At 25.9% G+C, this 24,294-nt stretch overlaps 1 protein-coding gene across 1 annotated transcript; it reads left to right on the top strand.

The window, feature by feature from the left end:
- Nucleotides 1–330: 330 nt before the first annotated feature.
- On the top strand, nucleotides 331–23,769 carry LOC145842229 (adenylate cyclase type 5-like). The gene is given in 24 exon segments (XM_082949646.1): nucleotides 331–431; nucleotides 4,705–4,796; nucleotides 5,319–5,434; nucleotides 8,554–8,716; nucleotides 10,747–10,896; nucleotides 11,911–12,035; nucleotides 12,203–12,314; nucleotides 12,540–12,667; nucleotides 13,079–13,240; nucleotides 13,590–13,734; nucleotides 14,634–14,749; nucleotides 16,360–16,516; nucleotides 17,850–17,950; nucleotides 18,338–18,413; nucleotides 18,736–18,873; nucleotides 19,118–19,384; nucleotides 19,547–19,640; nucleotides 19,643–19,727; nucleotides 20,005–20,140; nucleotides 20,416–20,522; nucleotides 22,134–22,293; nucleotides 22,588–22,792; nucleotides 23,158–23,282; nucleotides 23,439–23,769. Coding segments are annotated over 24 exon segments (3,129 nt in total). The 5' UTR covers nucleotides 331–403; the 3' UTR covers nucleotides 23,580–23,769.
- The last annotated feature ends 525 nt before the right edge of the window (nucleotides 23,770–24,294 follow it).

Raw genomic sequence — 24,294 nt, 5'->3', positions numbered from 1 at the left:
TATACGACAATTTTTAATTTACAAAGAGCATTCTTATTAAACTTGGTTTAAGTATTCTGTTTCTTACCTTCTTAACACTGGGGGACACATGAATGGGATAAACATGTCCTGAGAAATGAAAACAATTACTTTAAGTTTTCCATTCTTATGTGAGTATTGATTATAAAAGTTTACCCTACACTTTACAATGTTTATTTTACATAAAACTTTTAATAACAAAGTTGCTAACGAGATTACTAACAGTTTGAAAATTATAGCAACATAAAAAACAAATTACAGGAACTTTATAAAGAAGGAAGCGGGTAAATATCGTCTTTCATACGACTCTGCATCTTTTGAAGATCTTTATCAGAGATATTTCTTCAGAACAAACGTGAAGATGCTATCCTATCTCACATGGATTATGTTCTTTCTATGCGTTGTATTGTCAGGTAACACATTATTAAAATGTTTATGATTTAAGCTTATTATATTTTAGTTTCAGGTTTTTATATTAGCTAGTTTTTTGTTTATACTTATATATATAACGTAATCGTTTCGTTCTTACTCACGTGTTTAAGAAATTCAGCAATTATATGTGAGCTAATCGTTATTTTTAAACACATGTGTAGACTGTAACAAAAAAATAACGAGATTTAAGATTTATGTACAAACATGTCACTAGTTTAAAAATTTTAAGCGTTCTTACCATCAACCTATAAATGTTTTAAAACATAAAAACTGTTTAAATTAGTAACTATTTGAATCTGTCATCATTGAAATAAAACTTTTAAACAAATTGATCTGATAGTTGTAGCAAGTTGATTTGTTATGAATAAAATGTTTAGTTTAAAAATTATATGCTTAAAGTACCATGAATTAAATTACAAAACAAACTTTTTGAAACTGTTTATATATGTTTTGACTCTTGAAAAGTATTTTAGTTTTGCATTATATTGTCATAAGCGTACAACGATTCTTTAACAAAAGAAATATTTTTTAAAGTAACTTGTATAACAAAATGACTTCTATGTATGTTTCAAAGTCAATGGTAATTTGCATATGCCTATTTTGGTTATATATACGTACCAACCATACATTATCATTATTAACTTTTTAAAAGATGTATTTAATAAAAAAACAATTTTTTAAAACTAATATCCATATAAAAATGAGTAAGTAAACTAGAGTTGGTAAAATTGAAGCTAATTTGCATATTTCCTCTCTAATTCAATAGTTTTTTATTGAATTACCCGGTGAACGTATTTACATAAAATTAAAAGAACTGAGCACTTTGACAATACAATTTACTAGTAAGACTTATAAAAATAACTCATATGTTTGTAGAATGACTCATTTAAATTAGTGTCAAAATTGATTTTTTTATATGTTCGCTCGTAAAAAAACTCTGCTTGCTTTTAGAATTTGTTTTAATATGAATAAAAACATACCTTCGTCAATGGTTTCTCAGCAAACTGTTTGTACATTTAAACACTCTTTTAGAAACCGGTTTTTCTGAATATTATAAAGTTCAAATGTTAGAAGTCTAAATGATGTAACCTATTTTTATTTTACAAGCTATGTGAGATAAAAAAAAACTTTATAACCGATTATGTTGCATAATGAAGCTTAAAATTAAATTTTACTTTATTGATTTCTAATTTGACAATTCAGTCTAATTTTGAAATCAATTTTTTGCTAGAGTATGCACTATTTGAAATTATTTAAAGTTTAAACTGTTATAATTATGATTTTAATATTACACTTTTTAGAGCTTTTTAATAATTTAAGCATAAACTTGTTATGCTTATTTTTTTGAGCACTATTGAATATTCAAAAGAGTAATTCATTTCGAAAAATTGTAAGTTTCAAATTTATTTATATTTTATGGTAGTACTATTACATTTTTAGTTTTAAAATAAAAAGATTGTTTTTGAAACACATAACTTTTTAAAAATATCTTTTAAATTTAATTTTGAATTCTAATTTATAAATTATTTTTCACTTAATTAAAAATATAAGGAAAGTTGAACTTTTAATAAAGTTATTTTAGAAACTTTTACTGCAACACTTTTGCTTTTGTTGATGTTTGAAACTATATTTTAACTTTGAAGCTATAGTTTAAGTGTTTAAACAAAAGTGGACTTTCTTAAAATAAAATTTGAAAAATCGGGACTTTCAATCAGACCGTTATATCGGAAAAGTTCCGTGAACTTCGGATAAAAATTATTTTTACGGCATGATCGTTTACATTGAGAAACGCAGGTGAACTTAACCGCGAAATGTGCTAAATTAGCTCTTTTATAAATTGACATATGCATGAAACAGGCTGTTATATATTTATTATGATCTAGGTACGACTTGATTTGTTAACAATTAATTTTATGCTATAACTTTATTTATTTGTTTTGATGTTTGTCTAAAAATTATATATTTTATTCGTACAACAAATATACAATCTTTTTCATCAAACGACTGGTATTCTAATAGAACTTTTATTCATAAAATTTTTCAGTTTACGATAATTCATAATTGTTTTAAGTGGCTAATTACATTAATATACGTTTATGTTCTATAAATTATAACGCTATTAGACAGTCAATCATATAGAAAATGGGTAGCTGTCAAAATTGCACGAGAAGATAAAAATGCACGAAGATAAAATTGCACGAAGGTACTTTTGCACGAAGACACTTTTGCACGAGCAGACAATTTTGCACGGGATATGTTTTATTTTATTTCTTTATAATTTTCTTATTTCTTTTTATTTTTCTCTATTACTTTTACCCATAACCCTTAGACTCGGTCGGTAGCTTTTTACTTTTTTAAAATAATTAAATTGTTTTTTTCGTATACTAATTTTTATTAATTACTTTTCTTTCTTTTTTTATCACTGTTACCCCTAACCTTTACCCTCGGTCAGTAACTTTTTTTTTTATTAAATTAGTTTTTAGTTTTGTTCTTGTTTATTTCTGTTTTTTATTTGATTTTTTTTTCTGTTTTGTTTTACTCTCGTGCAAAAATGACCCTTTGATGCAAAATCGTCTTCGTGCAATATTGTGCCCTCGTGCAAATTTGGCTACGTGCAATTTAGTCCAATCGTGCAATTTAGTAACCTCGTGCAATTTTGCTTCGTGCAATTATACCCGTTCCGATATAAAATGCTAAGTTATATTTTAATCATTCATTTATATTGTTTTTGTTCAGTTGTCTTCTAATATTTTTAAGATAAGAAATTTTTGTTGAAGCTTTAAATTTTCTTGTTACTTCAAAAACAAGTTTTATTTTACTTTATTTCTTCTCACCGTCACTAAGGAATTTAATTGTGGATTAATTATTCAAACAATTCCTAAAACAAACACAATGGTTTTTAGCACATGCGTAATTTCAATCGACAATCAAGTATACTGATAGCAGAAAGCTTTGAAAATTATGTCTATTCGATCTAAAGCATACCTAATTTAAAAATGTTTTAAAAAAATAAAATATTTGACTCGAAACTATTTTTTTTAACTATTTAAATTGTATTTAGTCCTAAATTGATTTTAAAGAGTGGGAACATAGCTTCCTAAAGTTTTTACTTAATTTTTGTTAAAATTAAAGGTTTTATAAACACTCTAATATTAACTGTTTTATAATTTATTTCGTTAACTTGTTACGAATATTGATTGGATATAGTTACATTTGTTTTAAACATTTTATCTGTGTAATTTAATAAATTTATTAAATGAGCCTACAATCAAGTTAGTTAATATTTAAATTTGTGGTGAGTTTTAGTACTTTTAAGAAAGAAATATTTCAACTTGTTGTAATTTAAACTGTTTTTTTCATTTAAGCTTTTTATTTACAATAGTTACTCTATATGTGTAAATTAAAGGTTTACAAGAGTTATTTAAAACTTTTATATCATAAATTATGCTGTTTTTAATTAAATTTACTTTTATAAGTTTGTAGAGATTGAATTTAAAGATAATTTTTTAATCAGTATTCTTTGTTTAAAAACTAATCTGAAAATAAAAAAAACCGTCAATTTTATGTAACACTAATAATTTTTGTTTTAAAATTTTTTAAATTTAGGATAAAAGGTTAAGTAAACAACTGATATTTTTGGCAACTTAGAGTATTTCATTTTGTTAAACGTTTTGTTTAAACTTAAAAGAATTGACAAAACTAATTTGAATTTTGTAACTGATTTGATGATATTTTAAGCTGATTTAACCCAATTCTGATAGTACATAATATTAATAATCTTATTACTGCGAAGCTTTAGAGCAGACAAGAATCGCTTCAAAATAATTATTGTATTTTGAAGAGTCAGCAAGGGAAAGGGCAAGTTAAAATGTTGAAAAACAAAAAGAACGTTTTATTATTAAAACGTTCTTTTTGATACACGTAACTATCATATCTTTCTAATTATATGTACTCGTATGTACCTTTGAATAGTTAGTTGTTGATCAAGTTTGTGATAATAAAGTTATTTTTTACAATTTTAATAAGTGAGTAATCTTTATTTGATTTAGTTACAAAAGTATTTTTTTGTCATAATCTATTTCTTTTATGTGATTTAAGCTTGAAACTAGTTAAAAGACTAATAAATACAGTTTAAATCCAATCTGAAGAAGACAACTATTTTTCATAATTTAAATTAAAAAATACATTTTCTTACATTTTCGTTTCATTTCCTAATTACATTAACAGCTTCCATAGTTTTTTTTTTATTTACAGTGTTTTACTACTACAAACCAGATAAGTTTGCAATGAATCCGGTGTTTGCTTTCGGAATGGCAATTGTAATGTTACTATCTATATTACTGCAGGTATAAGAAAATTTAAATTTTAGTTTGTTTAAAGTGTACCTAAACTTCATTAGTTAAACTTACATTTTAATACTTTTGCATAAAATGTTTAAGAGCTTTATACTAAAATTAAATTACAAATACATTTAGTTTCCTTTTACTCTTAGTTTAAATAATTTTATTTAAGTTTTTATTTATGACTTTTTTAAAACTATACAACAAACTGTACTCTTGTTGAAAAAAAAGAAAAAAATGTTAATTTACGTGTTTTTATAAAATATAACAAATGAGCAAGGAAATTATTAATCTACTTAAATATATATATATTTAACTCGCTTTAAGTTTTTATAAAACGTTTCCCACTGTTATCCTATCCAGTAACTTTATAGTATTTTATCTTAATTTTTCAGAATGAGATGTAAGATTAAAATGATAATATTATAAACTACAAACTGTTAAGGTAAAAAGTTGTTCATAAGCTTGTCTAGTAAAACATATTTATAATTTATGCTTTATAATTTAAACAGATAAAATATTTTACAGGTGTGTTTCAAATGTAACACAGTGCGTCATCAGGTGGTGAAATTCATTTCTTACGTCATAATGACGTTTTTGATCGTCATCAACATCATAATGATTGCATTAGTTGAACCTCACAGGTCAGTATAAACAATTGTTGTCAGTTTATAAGTTAAAACATCAGGTTGATATTGGTTTTATATTTTAATTTGGTTATAGATTTAAACCTTATAAAAAAAAATAGTTTCATAACTTTCAATAAGCTTTGATATACTACATACAAAATAATATGAGTTCTTTAAGTTTATTAACAACTATTTTGTCGTTTTTTATAAACAGTCTAACTTTTTTTTGAGATTGTACTGTTTTCTGATAAAAAGTTCTGAGAGCTCTGAGAAAAACTTTGAATGTATTTTGAATTATAGTTTTTATGATATAGCTAAAATTTCTGTTCTTTAGATTTAATTCGCTTATTGTTGTATTAAATTAAATTTCTCTTTTGTTAATGAAGACTTTGAGCTCTCCAAATTTTTCTATGTTATTAGTTCAACTTCTGTAATTGGTCAGCTTTTGAGTTATTAAGCTTAATAAATAACATCAAAAAACTTTTTTATGTATATATGGAGAGTTTTGTTTGTATTACGTTTCATTTTACCTTGAAAAAATATGTATTTATCCATGTAATAGTGTATACGAAAGTAAAAAAAAAATTTTTTAATTAAGCTTTTTAAACAGATAAAAGTTAATATCGTATTTCTTTTACACAATTTTTTTCATAAAATTTACGAAAAGACAAAGTGTTCAACTTAGATTTTTGATCTCTTATTTTTGATCATATAGTTATTTTTTACTTAAAATTAAATTAAACAGTTTTTCCTACTTGTTTTTTTTTGGTTTATTAGAATACCCATCTTAGATCATAGAAAAGTATTTAATTATTTGTTTATTAGCAAAACTATTATAAAGAATAACTTAAAATAAGTGTTTTCTTATAAGATTTATTTTTTACTTTATTGTGTTTACTTAACAACTTTTGAAAAATAAAAAAAATTAGTATTATGAAGAAAATTCTACTTTGAGTACACTCATTTGGCACTATAAATTCTACAGTCAAAAAAAAGAATAATTCATTACAATCTTTATTTTAAAAAAGGTAGAACAAGTGTTATTTCTCTCAGTTAAGGTTGTTTTGACGTATTATTTGTCTTTTCTTGTTTTTGTTAGTGTAAAACCAGCGAACGACGTTTTAAGCTTGAACAAATATGCTCAAAAGAGTTAACGGACGGTACTTTGCAATAAGTATTAATCAACTTCAAAAATGTCGTTATTTTTCTGAGTTCACTAAAACTCAGTTTTATTTTATGAGTATTTTTTGGAGCTACTAACAAAATTGGCATGGACTCTGTTTTGAATTTTTTCTTAGTTACTCAAAACCGTTTTAATACAAATTAGACGAAACTAAACTTAATAAAGCTTTAAAATGCAAGTTTGTTTTAAGTATTTTTTGATGAAAACTCAAGACTTTAAAACGCTCTCTTTTGTTTAAGAAAACAATAACAAACAATATAACTTCTAATAATTCTGTTGCAAAAAAAGGATGTTTTAAGTATATGATTTAACTTTGACACTTTAAACAAATTAAAAACTCAGCTTAATTTAAATACTTCATTGAATTACAAAAATTAAAAATAAAATAATTTTTTTTATACAATTTAGTTAAGAAAAAAATGCAAAATTATTCATACAGACATATTAACACTTACAAAATAAAAATATATTTTATAATGATTTACTCAATTACAAAAGCTTTTAAAATATTTATTTTAACTTTTCCACCATCTTGACATCTAATAAACAATAAAATTTTGTATTGCTTTAACAACTATTAATAATGTAACTTTCATATGTAACTTTATTTATAGATTAATAAATTTTACTTAACAACACATTTTTCTCTCATTTAGTGATAATGTGTAACTCTATAGCTCTTTAAATAGAACCTGCTGTGTTTTTGTCTCAATTTATAATTTTTTCTTAATACTAAAATAGAATTTGTTAAAATGCATATTTATACATTTCGTTTTTTCTCTTTGTATTATTTTACGTCAGACAACTTTTGGAAAAACTTGATTTTTTTTGGCTTAAATTTTTGCAATTTTATTAGTTGTTTATTTCTCAATACCAAATTGTTAATACTACAATACTAAACAAATACAAATTGCTAATATTTTCAAGTTGTGTTTATTCTCTTTACTCTAGGTATTTATATACAAAAGTAAAGTTAATTTTTTTTTTGATTATACGTAAATTATGTCGTAGATTATCTTTCATGGCTTATAAAATTGAAAAAAAACTGTTTACTGCAATAGTCTGTATATCGGTAGAACGTACCAAAGATTTCTTTTAAATTAAAAGAGACCAACATTTTTAAAAGTCCTTTAGAAGTTGGATTGACACGGGTTTAAAAAATCCATCTAACAGGTCATTGGCGATTGTCAAATACTTAATAAGCAATTCTGATTGTGCAAGTAGTTATAGTGATAATAATTTTTCAATTATAAGTAAAGCACGTAATGATTATTATATAAGTGTTTTAGAATCTTTATTTACAAAAACCTTCAAATCTATTTTATGCAAGAAACAATACATTTATAAATCTAACCTTTATAAGTTGTTATGACTGTTGTTTGTCGCTTATTTTATTATATTTTTTGTTTGTTTTGTTTTTATATTTATACGTTTGCTTATCGTGGTTAATGAACTAATTAACTTATTTATAATTATGTAATCAAAGACTCTCAATCTATCTCTTATTAGTTTTGCTTAATGTGCTAATTGGTATAAACTAAGTATTTTCTGATAAAACCACTACCTGTTTACTTATTCATAATTTAATCTAAAATTAGTTGCTAACAAAAGTAATTGATAATTGTTAGCTGTAATCGATTTTGTTTATTTATTTAATAAAAATGTTTTTGAATGAATTATTTCTCAAATTTATGTTCAACAAATAAAAATATACTAAACAAGTTTTTTCGATTAAGATTTATTTTGTTTTCAAGTAAACTTTTATTTAAAGTAAATACATTTAAAACTTTTTTTAATTCCGGTTCAAATTTTCATAAAGTTAAAAAACAATTTAACACTTTCTAGTTCTTTGTACTAGTATATTAAACTGGTTTTTACACTTTTTTTAAATTTAACTTTTAGATAAATCATTAGTTTAAATAAATACAGTTTAAACTCTTGAACTTTCCAGTTCTTCTTACATGGCGTGGCTGACGATCTTCACAATTTACATTCTCTTCACAATGATGCCGATCCCAATAAGCCACCTAGTGGTCACGTGTCTACTTCTCATTACCGCTCATCTGACTGTGTCTTACATGGCCAATCCCAACAAAATAGTCCATAATCAACAGGTTTGTATGAGGATCTTAATTTGTTTTTAATATTTTCATAAATTAATTCATATTAACTTTTGTTGAATTATCTTATTTGTCTTCAGATAGTACATAACAGGAAAGTTTATTTATATCTATACTAGATTTTGTTTTATTGAAAAATACAATAATACATTATAAAATGCGTCTTTTATAGCTAATCTAAGTAGAATGGTATACAATTTGCAAGTTAAAAAAATGATTCTATTTCGTTTCTACTTTTAATAAAAATTTTTGACAAAGAGTTATGATTAGTCAAAACGGTGCGACAACGTTTACTAGTTTTATTCCGATATTTTCGGTAGAAAATGCATTTCAAGTTTAGCTTCTAATAAGAATACTTTTTTACATTTACATTAGTTGATTAAAACAACATTAAAACAGAAAAAATGTTATACACAAACTAAAAGTTTTAGTAATACATAAAAACATTTTTAACAAAGTCTGATCATACACTAAAACTTTTATGAAAATTATCAACACTAAATATTACAAAAAAACAGCTACTAATTTGAATAAACAAAAAAAAACTTCATCCAGGGTTTCTATAAATAGCTTGCAGAATTAAAAATATACAAAAACTCACGTTTAGATAAAATTAAGTAGCTTCGTGTAAAAGGTGAAATGTCATGTAAATCTTGTATAAATTCTAAAAACCTACTTATCTAGTCAAAATAATGATGAGTTTATTACTTTTTTTTTTAAGTGCATTTGTTATTTTTCCGTTAACCTTGAATGTAACTTCACTTCAAGGGTGTTAAGTTCTAGTTTTATAATTGTTGTTTAAGTATTACTAATGTTATATTTTAAGTCACAAGAAACAATAAAAGCTACAAGTAAGTTTAAAATAAAATAATTTCAAACCTTGTATTGTGGTCAGTAATGTGCCAAAGTTTTGAAAGTTGTTTTGGTTTATTACTTATATCCTTAATACATAACTTCAACATGTTTAAAGATTTTATTTTAAACATATTACATGTAACCCTTTTTTTTTAGAACACTTATTTTAATCTAAACTTCTTTAATGTAAATTATAAAAAAAAAAAAAAAAAAATACTTTTTTGTTAATTTACCATTTTGCATAAAGCTAAGTTTTATAATTTAGCTTTTGGTTAGTCTATATTTTTCCTGGTCTATTTATTTATTTTAAAAACTGAAAAAATATTAGTAAGGTAAGTTTATATATTTTAAGTTTCAATTGCATATGTTTTCTGTTTTTTAAAAAGTTATAAAAGCGACACTGCTTTTTTTTTTCTTATTTTGAATCTGAAGTGTGAAAAGTTTTAACATTTATTTTTATCTACGTCTTTTTACAACCTCTTTTTTTAAACACTAAGCAAATAACATTTTAATATTTGTTTAAACTTACCTTCAATATAGCTTAATTAAAAGTTTAAAATAATTAGTTTTAGGATTAAAAGTTAGTAGTTAGTTAGAACTAAAACTATGCTACAATGATTAAATATTTTTTTAGTTAACTATTCGGTTTAAAAAAAAGGAATAGAAAAATAACAATTAAACTTAAGTTGATTTAAACTTATCATTCTGTTTGATTTATGACCATCGCTAGAGTTTAAAAACAAAAAATTATATTGTTTTAGTACTAGCAGCTAGAGAGTATATAAATTGGGGTTATGTTTTCATTAAAAAGGACAAGATTTATTTAATAAGCACATTTTTTCCCATAAGTAACATACTTTAAGTGTCAAATTTTTATGTTAAGTATAACTTTGAAAAAAAAACTAACATAAAACTTTTATAAATCTTGCATAATTAAAACTAATTTAAGCTAAAATTTTCATTATTGCTTTATAAAAAATTTAAAACTAATTGTTTAATAAATATATAAAATATTAAATAAATATAAGTAACAATAAATTATTGAAAGAATAAATTCACTAATTGTTTAATATTTTTTCTAGTACTTAAAAAATACTATGTTAGTTGTACTAATAATTTAATAGTTCATAGCTAAACCTGAAATAATTTAACATCATGACATCACACAGTTGTTAGCTGACGTCATAATGTATTCATGCGCTTACGTGGTGTGTCTTATGGCGAGGTGGTCAGCAGAATTGGTCCAGAGGAAGGCGTTCACCGAGACCAAGAGCTGCATCGAGGCAAGGATCAGTCTTCAGAAGCAGAATCTTCAACAGGTGAGAGAAAATAAAAATAAGGGAGCTTTGGTAAATTCTAAAAAATTGCTGTTAAAATTAAAATTTTAGTTTGGTCAAACGCAAAGTGTCCAAGAGTATAACCTTAAGTATAAGTTTAAAAAAGTATATAGTACCATCGGTTTACTAGTAGAACACACCTTCTGACAGTCAATAGATATAGTTTAAAGTTTTAGCGTAAAATAATTTAAGATTTTTTACTACTGTTGGATAATTTTTTAGACATTTTTTGAGTAGTTTAAGACCTTGAGTATAAAATGGGAGCTTTGGTAAATTCTAAAAAATTGCTGTTAAATAAAATTTTAGTGTGGTCAAACGTAAAGTGTCTAAAAGTTTATCCTCAAGTATAAGTTTAAAAAAGTATTCAGCATGTGAGAAAACTGTGTTTAAGAAGTTTGTTAGTTTTTATATTGAGCGTAGGTTAGTTTATATTTTTAGTGAAGTTTAATGTAAGTTAAAAAATAAGAGCTATAACATAGGTGTATTAACAATTTAGCAGAACTCAGGTGGTTCTCTTTTTTTATGAGAAGTTAAATTTCTTAAAGTTTTAAAAATAAATTTGTTATTTTCGTTACTAAATGTAAGAAAAGATTTGTTTAAATAAATTTGTTTTAGTAAATAAAGACATTAGATATATAAGTTGTTCAAAAGTATAGTTACTAAAAAATGACAAAATAAAAAAGAAAAATAATCCTTAATTTGTAGAAAGAACTTTTCATCTTTGTTCGTACAAAATAGTCAAATTTTGCTTATTTTTGATTAAACAAATGTACAAAGTAGTAAGCTAAAAAAAATTTATTTTCTTCTGTCCACCAATAACTGTTTTTTTTAGTTACTACGTGCTTTTTTTAGTTAGTACGTGCTAAAACCATATGTTTTTTAATGAAAATTTTACTAATTTACGTAAAACGTTATACACAAAAGCATAATTTTATAAATTTTACTTTTATTATAATGTAAATAAATTACAATTAAATACTTCTACATTTTACACAGGAAGGATTGTTGTTGTCAGTGTTGCCACGTCATGTTGCTATGGAAATGAAAGCTGACATCGATCAAGCGAAACCGGAACATCAACAATTTCATAAAATATACATTCAAAAATACACCAATGTCAGGTTAGATTATCATATTACTATTTTACATACTATATTTCAGTTACATTAGTATTGTAAGATATTTATTAATGATAATAAAATGAAATAAGTAACTTTAAAACCACTACACAAAATAACTTTTCTACATTCTATACATTTTATATATAACTTTTATAATATTTTACCAGTATACTATTCGCTGATATTGAAGGATTTACATTGTTGGCATCTCAATGTAGTGCTGCCTTCCTTGTAAGAACTCTACATCAATTGTTCAGAAGATTTGACAAGTTAGCTGCTGTGAGTTAGATATAAAAAAGAAATAAGTTGGTTAAAAAAACTGAATTAATCTGAATAACCTAAAAATTTAAAAGTTAAAAAAAATCTTTAAAAAAAGTTAACTATTGGTATAAATCAAATAATATGTTAACTAGCTTTCAAGAATATTAGCCGTTTATAAACAATATGTTTTTTAAAGTTCTTACCTTGTTTAATAAAAGAAAAAAAGAAAAATGTTTCTACCAGGAGAACAACTGCCTCAGAATTAAGATATTAGGAGATTGTTATTATTGCGTGTCAGGACTTCCTGAACCGAGACCGGACCATGCTCAGTCATGCGTGCAAATGGGACTTGACATGATTGACACCATTTCGTTAGTTGTAAATAGTGTTTTAGATGTTTAAAGATGGTACATAATATATGGTTGCAACTTAACGTAATTGTACTGATAATGATTCAAGTTGATAATGTTTCAAGCTGTTTCATTCAAATCAAAACATAATTTTCAAATACAATTCTTTCTGAATGTATTATCACAAATTATTAAGCACTAGTGTTATTTTTTCCACGAAGTATAAACAGTTATAGATATCCAAGAGTATAGAAATATAAAATAAGTCTTTTAACTGGTTTAGTTACAACATACAATTTTGTTTTTGTTGTCAATCATTAGTAAATTTCCAATTGACTAAAAATTTTAATGCTTTTTAACATCATTTGTGTTTTAAAGGTTTTAGAGTTGTAATTTATAACTGCCTTTACTTTTATAAAATTAATAACACAGATTAGTTCGAGAAGTAACGGGAATTCCCCAGTTGAACATGAGAGTCGGCATTCACAGTGGTCGGGTTCACTGCGGCGTTCTGGGACTGAAAAAGTGGCAGTTCGACGTTTGGAGCAACGATGCCACATTGGCCAATCACATGGAAAGCGGTGGGATGGCCGGGTATGACGTCATAGTTATATTTTTGGTTGTTTTTCTTTTTACATATCAGCTGTTGGCTTATTTAACATTTAACAAACTAGCCTTAACTTTTGCAGCTTCAAAAATGATATTTAAGCAAAATATTTTTTTGCGATGTTTATTGAAAATATTAAACAGTTTTTTAGTTTTGTTATAATCGTAGAGTAAAAACTTTTTCTAAATATACATTTTTTAGGAAAGAGTTATTTATAATACACTTTGTAAATCAAGTACTGTATTTGGAAAAGCATATGAGCTGTTAAAATGAAATTAAAATGAATATCACTTTTAGTTTACTATGTCATATTACTAACTTAAAACAACGCAACAGTCGAATTCACATAACGAAGGAGACGTTGGGCTATTTAAACGACGATTATGACGTGGAACCGGGTTTCGGACATGAAAGAGACTCTTATCTGAAGGAAAGAAATATCGAAACATTTCTGATTGTCGGACAGAAGAAAAAAGATAAAGTTTTTTATATAACAATATACATGCTTATGCTTTAAGTGTATTCGTAATATAATTTTTAAATGCGCAAGAAAGTATAAATTAACTCTGTAAAAAAAAATTGGAAATAACAGACTTCTCCAAACAACTTAACTGATAAAAAAATCAGGACATATATTTATTTGTAAAGTGATAGAATTACAGTTTTAGAAATACAAATACTTCACACTAGTAAAACGTATTTGTAATATTTTAATTAAAGCTCGTTTTTTAATGGTATTTAACAAAATTATAATGTTTTCATCCTTGTACATAAATTTGAAATTTAAAACTTCTTTTAGCTATATATCTCGTTCCAAGCTTTATTAGAACTTAAAAGTATATTTATAAAAGTTAAAAAATCGCCAAAAATCAAGTTTTGTAGGTCAAAATGTCATTTAAATTATTTATGTATGATAACATTTTAATAAAAACAACGAACTTATTTAATATTAAATATTCAACTTTATAGGAAAATAGTACGCTATTTTTCGAAATGTTTTGTCATTTAAATCACTGTGTCAACGGATTTATTTAATTTTAAGATATTTTGTTAAAAATTACATGCTTCTAATGACGTATGATCATTTTAATAAAAATCGTAAACTATCATCAAATTTAAAACAACCAGTTTTTCAACTTATAAACAGTCCTAATAAACCGTTTTCTCGCGATTTAGTTAATAAAACAGATTTTATACGTCGACTTAAAACTGCTGAAAATATTTACTCTTATTGTCTATTTTACGTACAAGACTACTTTTGACAATTAACTAATCACATTGTTTATGCATTTTTCGGAAAAAAAAATTACTATCTTTTAACTATAAAATAATAATATGTAATAATATAATAATAATTAACAATATTTATTAATTTTACAGACGGTTTCAAGGCCATCCTCTTCTTCTCATATTGGAAGTTCGAAAATGGACAGAAAGTTTTCTGGCCGAAGAGATAAGAGGGGCAAAAGGGGAAACAAGGAACTCGAAATCATCGGGTATGTTATTGTGATGTGATAAAAAATAAGGAACTCGAAATCATCGGGTTAGTGTGAAATAACGGTTAAACAAGAAATCGAGAATTAGGTCATAACAGATTCAAACTACAACAGTGACGATGACATTCCGTTTGCAGATGTAGCTAAAATTAGGGTTTTAAAAGTTAGCTTCGTGTTTATATACAATTGTGGTCTGTTTGTGTTTGTTCCATTAGATCCCAACCAACCACTAAAATAGGAAAGATTATACAAAAGTTATTTTGTACATGTTCTAAAACATTTCGATTTTTAACCAAAAAAAAATCATTACCAGCAAAAACGGTATGTACCATATAAACGGGACGGGAAAAATATGCATTAAGGTATTTTTGCACGAAAGGACACTTACAAACAAAGATACTTTTGCACAAAGCGACACTTTTGCTCAAAGGGTAATTTTTCATTGGAGTAAATATTTAAAAATTAATTACAAAAACAATGAAAAAAAATTCCGACCGAGGTTAGGGATAAAAAGTAATAGTGATCGTAAAGAAAAAAGAAAAAAAAAAAACAAAATTTGTTTTGAAAAATAACGACCAAGGGTGAGGTTTAGGGTCAACAGTGATAGTTGTAAAAAGTAGAATTTTACAGAAAATAAGAAAAAAAAGTTAATGACCAAAGCAAAGGTAAGGGTTAGCGGTAACAGTAATAGTAAAATAAAATATAAAATAAACTAGAAAAAATCCAACCCGTGTAAAAAAGTCTTCGTGCAAAAATGAAACCTGGTGCGAAAACAGCGGCATGCAAAAATAAACATCGTGCAAAAGTTTCCTTTCGTGCAAATTTGAAACCTATACCATATAAACAGATTAACGAAGCTATTTTTAACCAAAACTTAATGTTATAGTTTCAGCTAACTTTTGTTTTTATAGTTTTATGACGTTTTTATGAATTCAAAAGTCACATGGAACTTTTGATAAAACTTAAACATACGTCACACAAGAACAAAAAAAAACACTTTAGATAGATTGACAAGCTTTTAATACTAAAATCAAAAAACGAAATTCTTAATTGTGATAAAATCTTGTATGGGTTTATGAAAAACTTACATACGATTGGCATGTGGTATTTCAAAATAAAGACAAAAAGTTTACAAAGATAAAAATTGCTTTTATAAACTTATAAAACCACAGATTGATGTAATTTTATGATTTACAAAATTAAGGATTTTGTAAAGGTATCTTGAATGTTTAAATTAATATTTACTTTTTAACCCGATTGACTTATATATATAGAAGATAAAAATAAAACCATTTTTTTTGCAAACAGAAAATATTTATACATATTCACTACATAAGGTTTAACCATAGTTTTTACTTAAAAGAAAGAAATGTCACTATCAAAGTCTAAAGTATAAAGACCAGGCATTATTTAATTTTTAAAGTTAAATTAACAAATATAAGAAACCCGAAGAGTAGCCACATAGACTAACAGAAAAAAGAAGTATGTTGAATACCAAGTTTTTCATTCAAAAAGCTTAAACGTAGTTAAAAAATACATGTTGAAAATACTATATAAACTTAAGTGTTTGAAAAAAATATTAATATTTTAATTTCTTTCGTCTTCTCCAGTGTAGGCGCAGACGACGTGTTGGGTCAATCAAACAAACAGGTTTTAGTTGACGGAGAAGTTCTGGAATTTCTCAACCAGGCAATTGGTTCAAACGGTTTCCAGGACATCGACAGGGGAAGCCATTTCAACTGCTGTTCAGAAGATGAAGTGTTTAAAGTCGGTTGAATTTTTGTTATTCTAAATACGAAATCTTATTATCCTGCTGAGTTGACATCAGTTTAAGTAATAGCAAGGCGTACAAAATTTAAACTTTTCTAACCTCTATATAGATGAATTTAGATATTATTTTTCGACTTAAGCAAGTTTGATATAAAAAAATTATAACAAAGTATGGTATTATTTAAGCTTTATCCAGTGTTGATAACCGTAAAAACTTCAAAATGACGTTGTAAGTAGCATGTAGATTGTGTATACAGAGTTGTTTTGTATGTGTTTTTTTTTGTTCAGTATGAAATGAACTGAAAACAGCGCAAACTCAAAAAACATTCCGTTTACTATTTGAACTTGTTATAAGTTTCAATAAGTTATCAATAAGGTCGTTTGGGGTTTACTTTTAGTTTTTTATTTTGAGGTTGATAGCACTTTTAAAATAGTATAAAATATTGTTTGAAACATCAAAAATTATTTGGGATTGTCATTTTTTTCCTTAGATTTAAATTACTTGTGTTAAAATAACGCAAGATGTTTATGAGGTTTAAGAAGTTGTGATTTGAAATCAGAGGATTAATTTGTCTCGTTGTTTTTAACACTATACAAAACGGAAAGAAAGACAATTTTATAAAAAGTTAAGATTAAATCTTTAATTTAGGTATTAAACAGCAATAGTGTATAGTATATTGATTATAAGTGAAAAAAATACTATGCTAATAAAAAGAAACCGAAAAAAAATGATCTTTTACCGTTTTATACAGACATAATAAAACTGTTTAGACTTTTAGGCTGAAAACTGAATCAAGCTAAAAACAAATTACTTTTGGGTGGAAGTTACCATACTATCAGTCTAGCAAACGTTATTTTAAATTTTTCATTGAATCAAACTCAAGGCCGCTAAATTAAATTAAACAAACAACTCTCTGTATTTTATTGGAGGTTTTGTAAGAAAATATCTGCTAGAACTAAAACTAGACATATATATTTTAAAATTTTATTATTTCAATAACAAGCTTCTAAGGTCGTTTTCTATACTTTTCGGTAAAAACTGAAATATGTTTAGTTGAATTTCAACAGCATTATTTTATGTTAACGTTCATTATGACAAGTTTTGAACAGTATTTTAAAGTGTGAGATAATTTTAACTAAATATTGTAAAATGATTAAATGAGCTAAATTAAAAAATATTTGTTTTATTGTTAGTAACTTATTAAAGTTACATAAACATAAATAAAATAAAAACAAATATTTATAGACATATTAAAAGTTGTTTAAACCGCAAGTTTTGTTTTAGAATTTTAAAGTCTTCAATTAGATAACTGATAAATTTATTTAACAGGAGTATTCAAACCAACAAAAATTGAGTTTCACAAGATTTTCAATATTTGCCGCTTTTATTTGCACTTGCATTGTTGGAATACAATTTCTTATAATACCCATGTTAGTGTTTTCAAACAGCTGTTTCTGATAGTACCACTGTTCGCTTTGTTGAAACAAAAACTAAGCTTTTCCTTACAGCATAAAATATTTATCATGTAATGCACTTTTCTCTAGATAAAACGTATACTTATTAAAAAAATATTATGTTTTTATTAGGCTTATACGTCGAGTGTTTTAAGAAAATACATAATGACTACTATACTAGTAAACGTTATTATAGTCAAGTGTAAGAACACAACAAAGTTATAAATCTAATGCAGCTCCCCTTACTCAGAATAATCTTATTATTAAATTCCAAAAGTACTTTAGTAAAAATTCACAGTAAATTTTTTTTTTTGCAGAGTACAACGTTAAAAAAAAGTATTTATTATAAATATTTACTTGCAGAGACAAGTTAATAACATTGAGCTTATGTGGAGCAACCCTTCTGCTGATAATAACTTCACATACATTCAGATATGTTGTAAGTTTTTTCAATAGTTTACAATACTTTACTGCGAATAAAGTTTGTATTACTTCAATTAAAGTATGTACTAGTACGTTTTCAGACGACCACTTACCTATATTGTACAAGATTAAACATAAAACAAACAAAAATATAGCTACAATAATACACACACTTAAGCTAAAAAAAAATTTTTTTGTTCTTTTTTATTATTCATTAACACAAAATAATTTATAAAAGTTTCTAAGACTTTTTATATAAAAAAAGCTTAGATAAAAACACTAAATTAATGTATAAAATATAAAAGAAAATAAACATTTATTTTTAATAATTTCCGCAGATAAGCAAGAAAAGCTCCTCAGTAGAAGTCAACATAAAAAATAAAAAAATTACATCAGCCCTGAATAAAAACAGAATTTATCTAATTATTTGTTTGGTGATTTCCCTTTTCTTGTCCGCAGTATCCGTCTCAAATCTTGTTAGTTTAAGTTTTGTATAACCTAAAAACTTATAATTAAATTTCCACCAAATAATATATGTTTCTAAATTTTGTTGAAAACTTACACTTTCAACTTTATTTATGAAGTATTGTTTTAGATTTTGTAAGTCTTGATTTTTTCCAATTCATTTTTTAGTATAACGTCGTTTTAATGAAAAACTAACAACATGTCTTACTAAATGATTTGTTAATTTATAGTTTAGTTAATGAAAAAAATTTCCAGTTTAGATTAAACACGAGCGTCTCATTGGCCGACTGCGTTGCCAACCTGACAACCAAGATCCAATCAGAAGCCGTGAGGCAAGTACCCTTAGCAACCGCAGGATCGGGGAGGGCCCAGTTCACCAGACCAACCTCGGTGACGTCACCTTATGACGACACAAACATGACGTCATACTTGGATTTGTTGAGGGAAAAGTTCAAGTTACAGGTAAACTCGGTTGGAGGGAGATCTGAATGCAAAACTGAAGTTATTTGCGATTTTCCACAGGTAAATATATATATATATATGATGACTCAAATTTCAGTATTTTTCAAAATACAGCAACTCAAATTATTATTCTTAAAATTGTTTAAATCAAATTACTTTCAAACACTTAAACCGTTTGTACTTTAAGTTTTCCTATATAAAAAAGAAACATTATCATTTCAGTACTTCACCTATTGTCTGATCTTATCATTCCTGTCTTGCATCCATTTGACGTCATCACATACTTGTTGCCATGGAAAACTCTATTTCTATTCTTCCAACTCATCATATACTCTTGTTACGTCATAATGGTAAACCCGTCGCTATTTCAAAACGCCCATGACCTCAACATGGCCGCTTTCATGTTTGTCTGTTGTTTTGTAAGAGCTTAGAATAAAGTAAAGTTTCTTCGTAAAAAGTTTGACTAATTTAAAACTACTGCCTTTTTTTCTGAAGCTTTAAACTGTTAAAACTATTTTATCGAATTTAAAATAGTTTAACAAGTTTTATTTTAATTAAAGAGTTCTAACCTCAAAAAATAAAGAGAAAATTAGTAACAGAAACTAAGTTTGTTAATACAAGTTGTATTTTTCCTAAGACGTACTAACATAAAGTTTAAAAATTTTAATAATTTTTCAAAGGTATAATGAAAAAAATCAAATGGGATCACTTGTTTTGATGACTCCAATTATTTTGTTTTTGTTTGTAGCTGCTATATATGTTCAAGGTAGACAGGTTGAACAAACTGCTAAAATTGACTACTTGTGGAATAAACAAGTTTGTTAAAGTTTATTTTTATTAAAACTTAAAAGATTAAATAAGTTAATTTATTCTAAGAATTAAATCCTAATTAATTCTAAGAAAACGTTGTAAAAATGTAGAAGCTTTTAAATTAATTAATAAAAGTATAAATAAGGTTTACATTTATAAGGTTACTGTTTTATTCTATTAGAAAAGGTTATACAATTAACTTGAGATAAGTAAACATTAAATTGATTTAAACGTTAATAGTTTTGTTTATTTCTAACTTTTTTAAAAGACATATTTGATAGGCAGCAGAAGAAAGAGAAGATGTACAGAGAAAACAAGCATATAATAGAAAACTTTTACACAATATATTACCTGTTGACGTGGCTAAATACTTCCTTGAAAGAGAACCGTAAGTTTAGCGGATTTTTTTTGAATTTCCAATTTTTCGAAAACCAAACCTTTTTTAATACTAAAACTAATTTAGTTAATCAAACTTCGTCTAACAAGTTTAGTTAGTAGAATTTCTTATTTTTTGCTTCAAACAAAAATTTTACCTTATGGTATTAGATATAACTCATAGTTGTAAAAAAAATATAGCTAAAAGACAAATAAATTTGTTTATTTTTTGTTTGAGTAACACTTTATTACACAAATAACTAACAGTTTTTAAACAAAAACATATACAAGCATAAAGCTTAACAAACAAGCACAATGAATCAACTGTCTTATATTTATCAAATAATTAGGTCGTTTTTTCTTTGAAGTTCTACAATCACATTTTTAACTGAAAAATGACAAGCTAATTTGTTTCAAAACATATATTTGTATTTGGTAGCTGTCAAATTTGCACGAGCGTACACAATTTCACAAGGGGACAAAATTGCACGAAGACACTTTTGCACGAGCAGAAAACTTTGCACGGAGACATTTTTGTATAAGTTGAATAATTTTTTCTATATTATTTTTTATTATTATTACTGTTGTTTTTTCCCCTATTACTGTTACCCCTAACCCTTACCCTCGGTTGTTAATTTTTTTATTATTATCATTTTTTGATGTTATTTTTTTTCTAGTTTAATTTTTTTTTACTATCACTGTTACCCCTAGCCCTTACCATCGGTCGGTAGCTTTTTTTTCTCATTAATTAATTTTTACATTTATTTTTTTTATTTTTTTTAGTTATTATTATTATTTTATTTTTATTATCATTGTTACTCCCCACCCTTACCCTCGGTCAGTAACTTTTTTTGTTCTTTTTCTAATTTTTTCTTTTAGTTTATTTCTTCTGTATTTTTTCATATACTCTTTTTTTTTTGTTTTTTTTTTTACTCTCGTGCAAAATTGACCCTTGGTGCAAATTTGTCTTCGTGCAATTTTATCTCTCGTGCAAATTTTTCTTCCTGCAACTTTGTGCCTACGTGAAGTTTTGTATACGTGCAATTTAGTCCCCTCGTACAATTTAGTAACCTCGTGCAATTTTGTCTTCATGAAATTTAGACCCCTCCCCATTTGTATTAGCTTATACGAGTTTACATTGTTAAGTACAATGGTATTATATTGGTAATTAAAGTTAATTGTTTTGTTTTTTAACCAAATTATTAAAGAAATGACTAAGAGTAAAAAGAATATTTTTATCTACACTAAAGTTTAATCACAGTTTAGTAATAAGACTACTTAAAAGCTTTGAAACATAAAACACATAAAGGTCAATATGCACCCAAAGTTTGACAACTAAGCCAAAAAAAACAAATTATTATGATAATTTGTATTGAAATTAAACTTACACGACCGTAAAAAAATGTATAACAGTTAACTAACTATGATGTACAAAAAAAAAGCTTGCAAAGTAAAAACTTACCTAGATAAATATATGCCTTTGCTATCTAATATGCCAAAAATTTATTACTGCATTTAACGCGATAAATAAATTTAAGGTCAATTTAAGAATTAGAAGCATAATACAAGATAATGTATACATAAACTAAAGCAAAATACCAAGTATAAAAATTACTTTTAACAGAAGGAATTCAGACGAGTTATTTTGTCAGAATTGTGAGTGTGTGGCAGTTATGTTTGCAACAATTGTTAATTTTTCAAACTTCTACATTGAATTAGAAAGTAACAACGAAGGTGTTGAGTGTCTCAGACTTCTCAACGAGATAATCGCAGATTTTGATACTGTATGTATGTTTCGTACATTAAATGTTGTTACATTAGCTTACGATATTTTAAAAACTAAGCTTAAGACTGTTAATGCTAGTTTTTGGTAATTCAATTTTTAATTATATTTTTTTTTTTTTCAAAATATTTTACTTGCTAAGATGTTAGATGTTGTACGATTTTTCTTTAAATTTAACCTTTTAACTTGTTGGTGTTTTCGAGAACTAGCTAAAACGAATTGTTTACTTTAAGAGACTGCAAAAAGTAATTTTCTAATGTAAGCTGGTATTCTAACTTCTACAATTAACATTCAGATAATAAGTGAAGAGGAGTTCTATCAGGTGGAAAAAATAAAAACAATAGGATCGACATACATGGCGGCGTCAGGGTTAAATGATTCCACCCACGACCAAAAGGGGATGTCCCACATATGTTGCCTAGCAACCTTCGCCATGAGACTGCAGCATCAGTTGGCCTACATCAATCATCAGTCATTCAACAACTTCACTTTCAGAATTGGTTTGTTTGTTTATATTATGTTATTTTATTTATTTATACCAATTATAAGCCTTCAACAAATTCTTTTTTAGAATTGGTTTATTTATTTATTATCATATAAGACATTTGTATACTTTTTTTCAAGCTTTTTGAATGTATTGAAAATCAATAATCCGTTGCTTATATACAAATCAACAGTTAGAGTTATTTATAATTTATATAAGAAAATCATAACTTGTTCAAATCAACCAGCAGTTGTTTGACAACGTTAATTTCAAGATTGGTTGGTCTTAAAATGCTTTGAAAACATATAACTTTGATAACGTATTTGCTGTTGTATTTATTTTTATAACTATAACTTGACGTTTATTTAACAAATTATCCAGGGTTAAACATGGGAAAGGTGGTTGCCGGGGTGATTGGGGCGGATAAACCACAGTACGACATTTGGGGAAACACCGTAAACGTTGCTAGTAGAATGGACAGTACCGGCGTCGTTGATAAAATACAGGTTTATATATATTATAAGGTATCTAAGTTCACAAATAGTATATATTTCCATGATACCTACGATTTATATGAAAGTTTAAAGAAAGTAAGTAATATTTCTATATTAACTTTTTACACTAGTCTTTAGTTTTCTTTTAACATTAATTATTTTATATAGGTTCCGGAAGAAATGTACAAGCTTCTATCTTCCAAGGGTTTCGAATTGGAACCCAGGGGTCTTGTCAAAGTGAAGGGGAAAGGGGAAATGATGACGTATTTCCTTAACGGTCCCCGCCCCAACGTACCCCCTAAAAGCTGAAAACAAAACGTGAAAAGTGATTGTTGATGATTAGAATTGAACATACTTCGTTAATGGAAACGAAGAGGCATTTGGCACAGAAAATGCGAGAAACGTATTTTGCTTATTGAGCCTGTTTATAACTTATTCGGCTATACGGACAAAAGTACTTTCTAAAAATTGAAGATGTTAACAGTTTTGTAACAGCTTATGAGAGCGATACAGTTTTAGTTTAATGAAGAAAACGTTAAGTATTAAAAAAAAAACGAAGGAGACGTACTTATCCTGTTTGGACAAAGAGGCTTTGTGATGTATTAAGATCATATTAGAAAGTGTATTGGCTTTGTGTCGTCTTAATATGTGATGACGTTAGAATGGAATGTGAATTTTTCAGGTTTCGAATGTCAATGCAAGGAAAGCATTTTAGGAATGAAAATTTTCACGAACAGTTTACATAAAAAAAAAACACTGACAGATATTTTTAGATAAGAAACACTTACAATTTTTGATGTCTTAACTTTGTAGATTAAAACTTTATATAATGACTAATATCAGCATAACATTACAAATTGAACTTTTTAAACAAACTAGAGAAGTGTTGCTAAATAAACCTGCATTTATGTTAGTTTAAATTTTGGTATACACAAAAAAATGTACAAAAAATTTGTTTGTATATTTTGTAAATTACACGATAACTGTATACGAAATATTTTTATTAAATACAGTTACCAGAACT

Source organism: Thalia democratica, chromosome 8 (assembly GCF_965202585.1).
Source record: "Thalia democratica chromosome 8, ktThaDemo2.hap1.1, whole genome shotgun sequence".
In the NCBI taxonomy this organism is placed as follows: domain Eukaryota; kingdom Metazoa; phylum Chordata; class Thaliacea; order Salpida; family Salpidae; genus Thalia; species Thalia democratica.
This window is presented reverse-complemented; position numbering and strand designations above follow the sequence as displayed.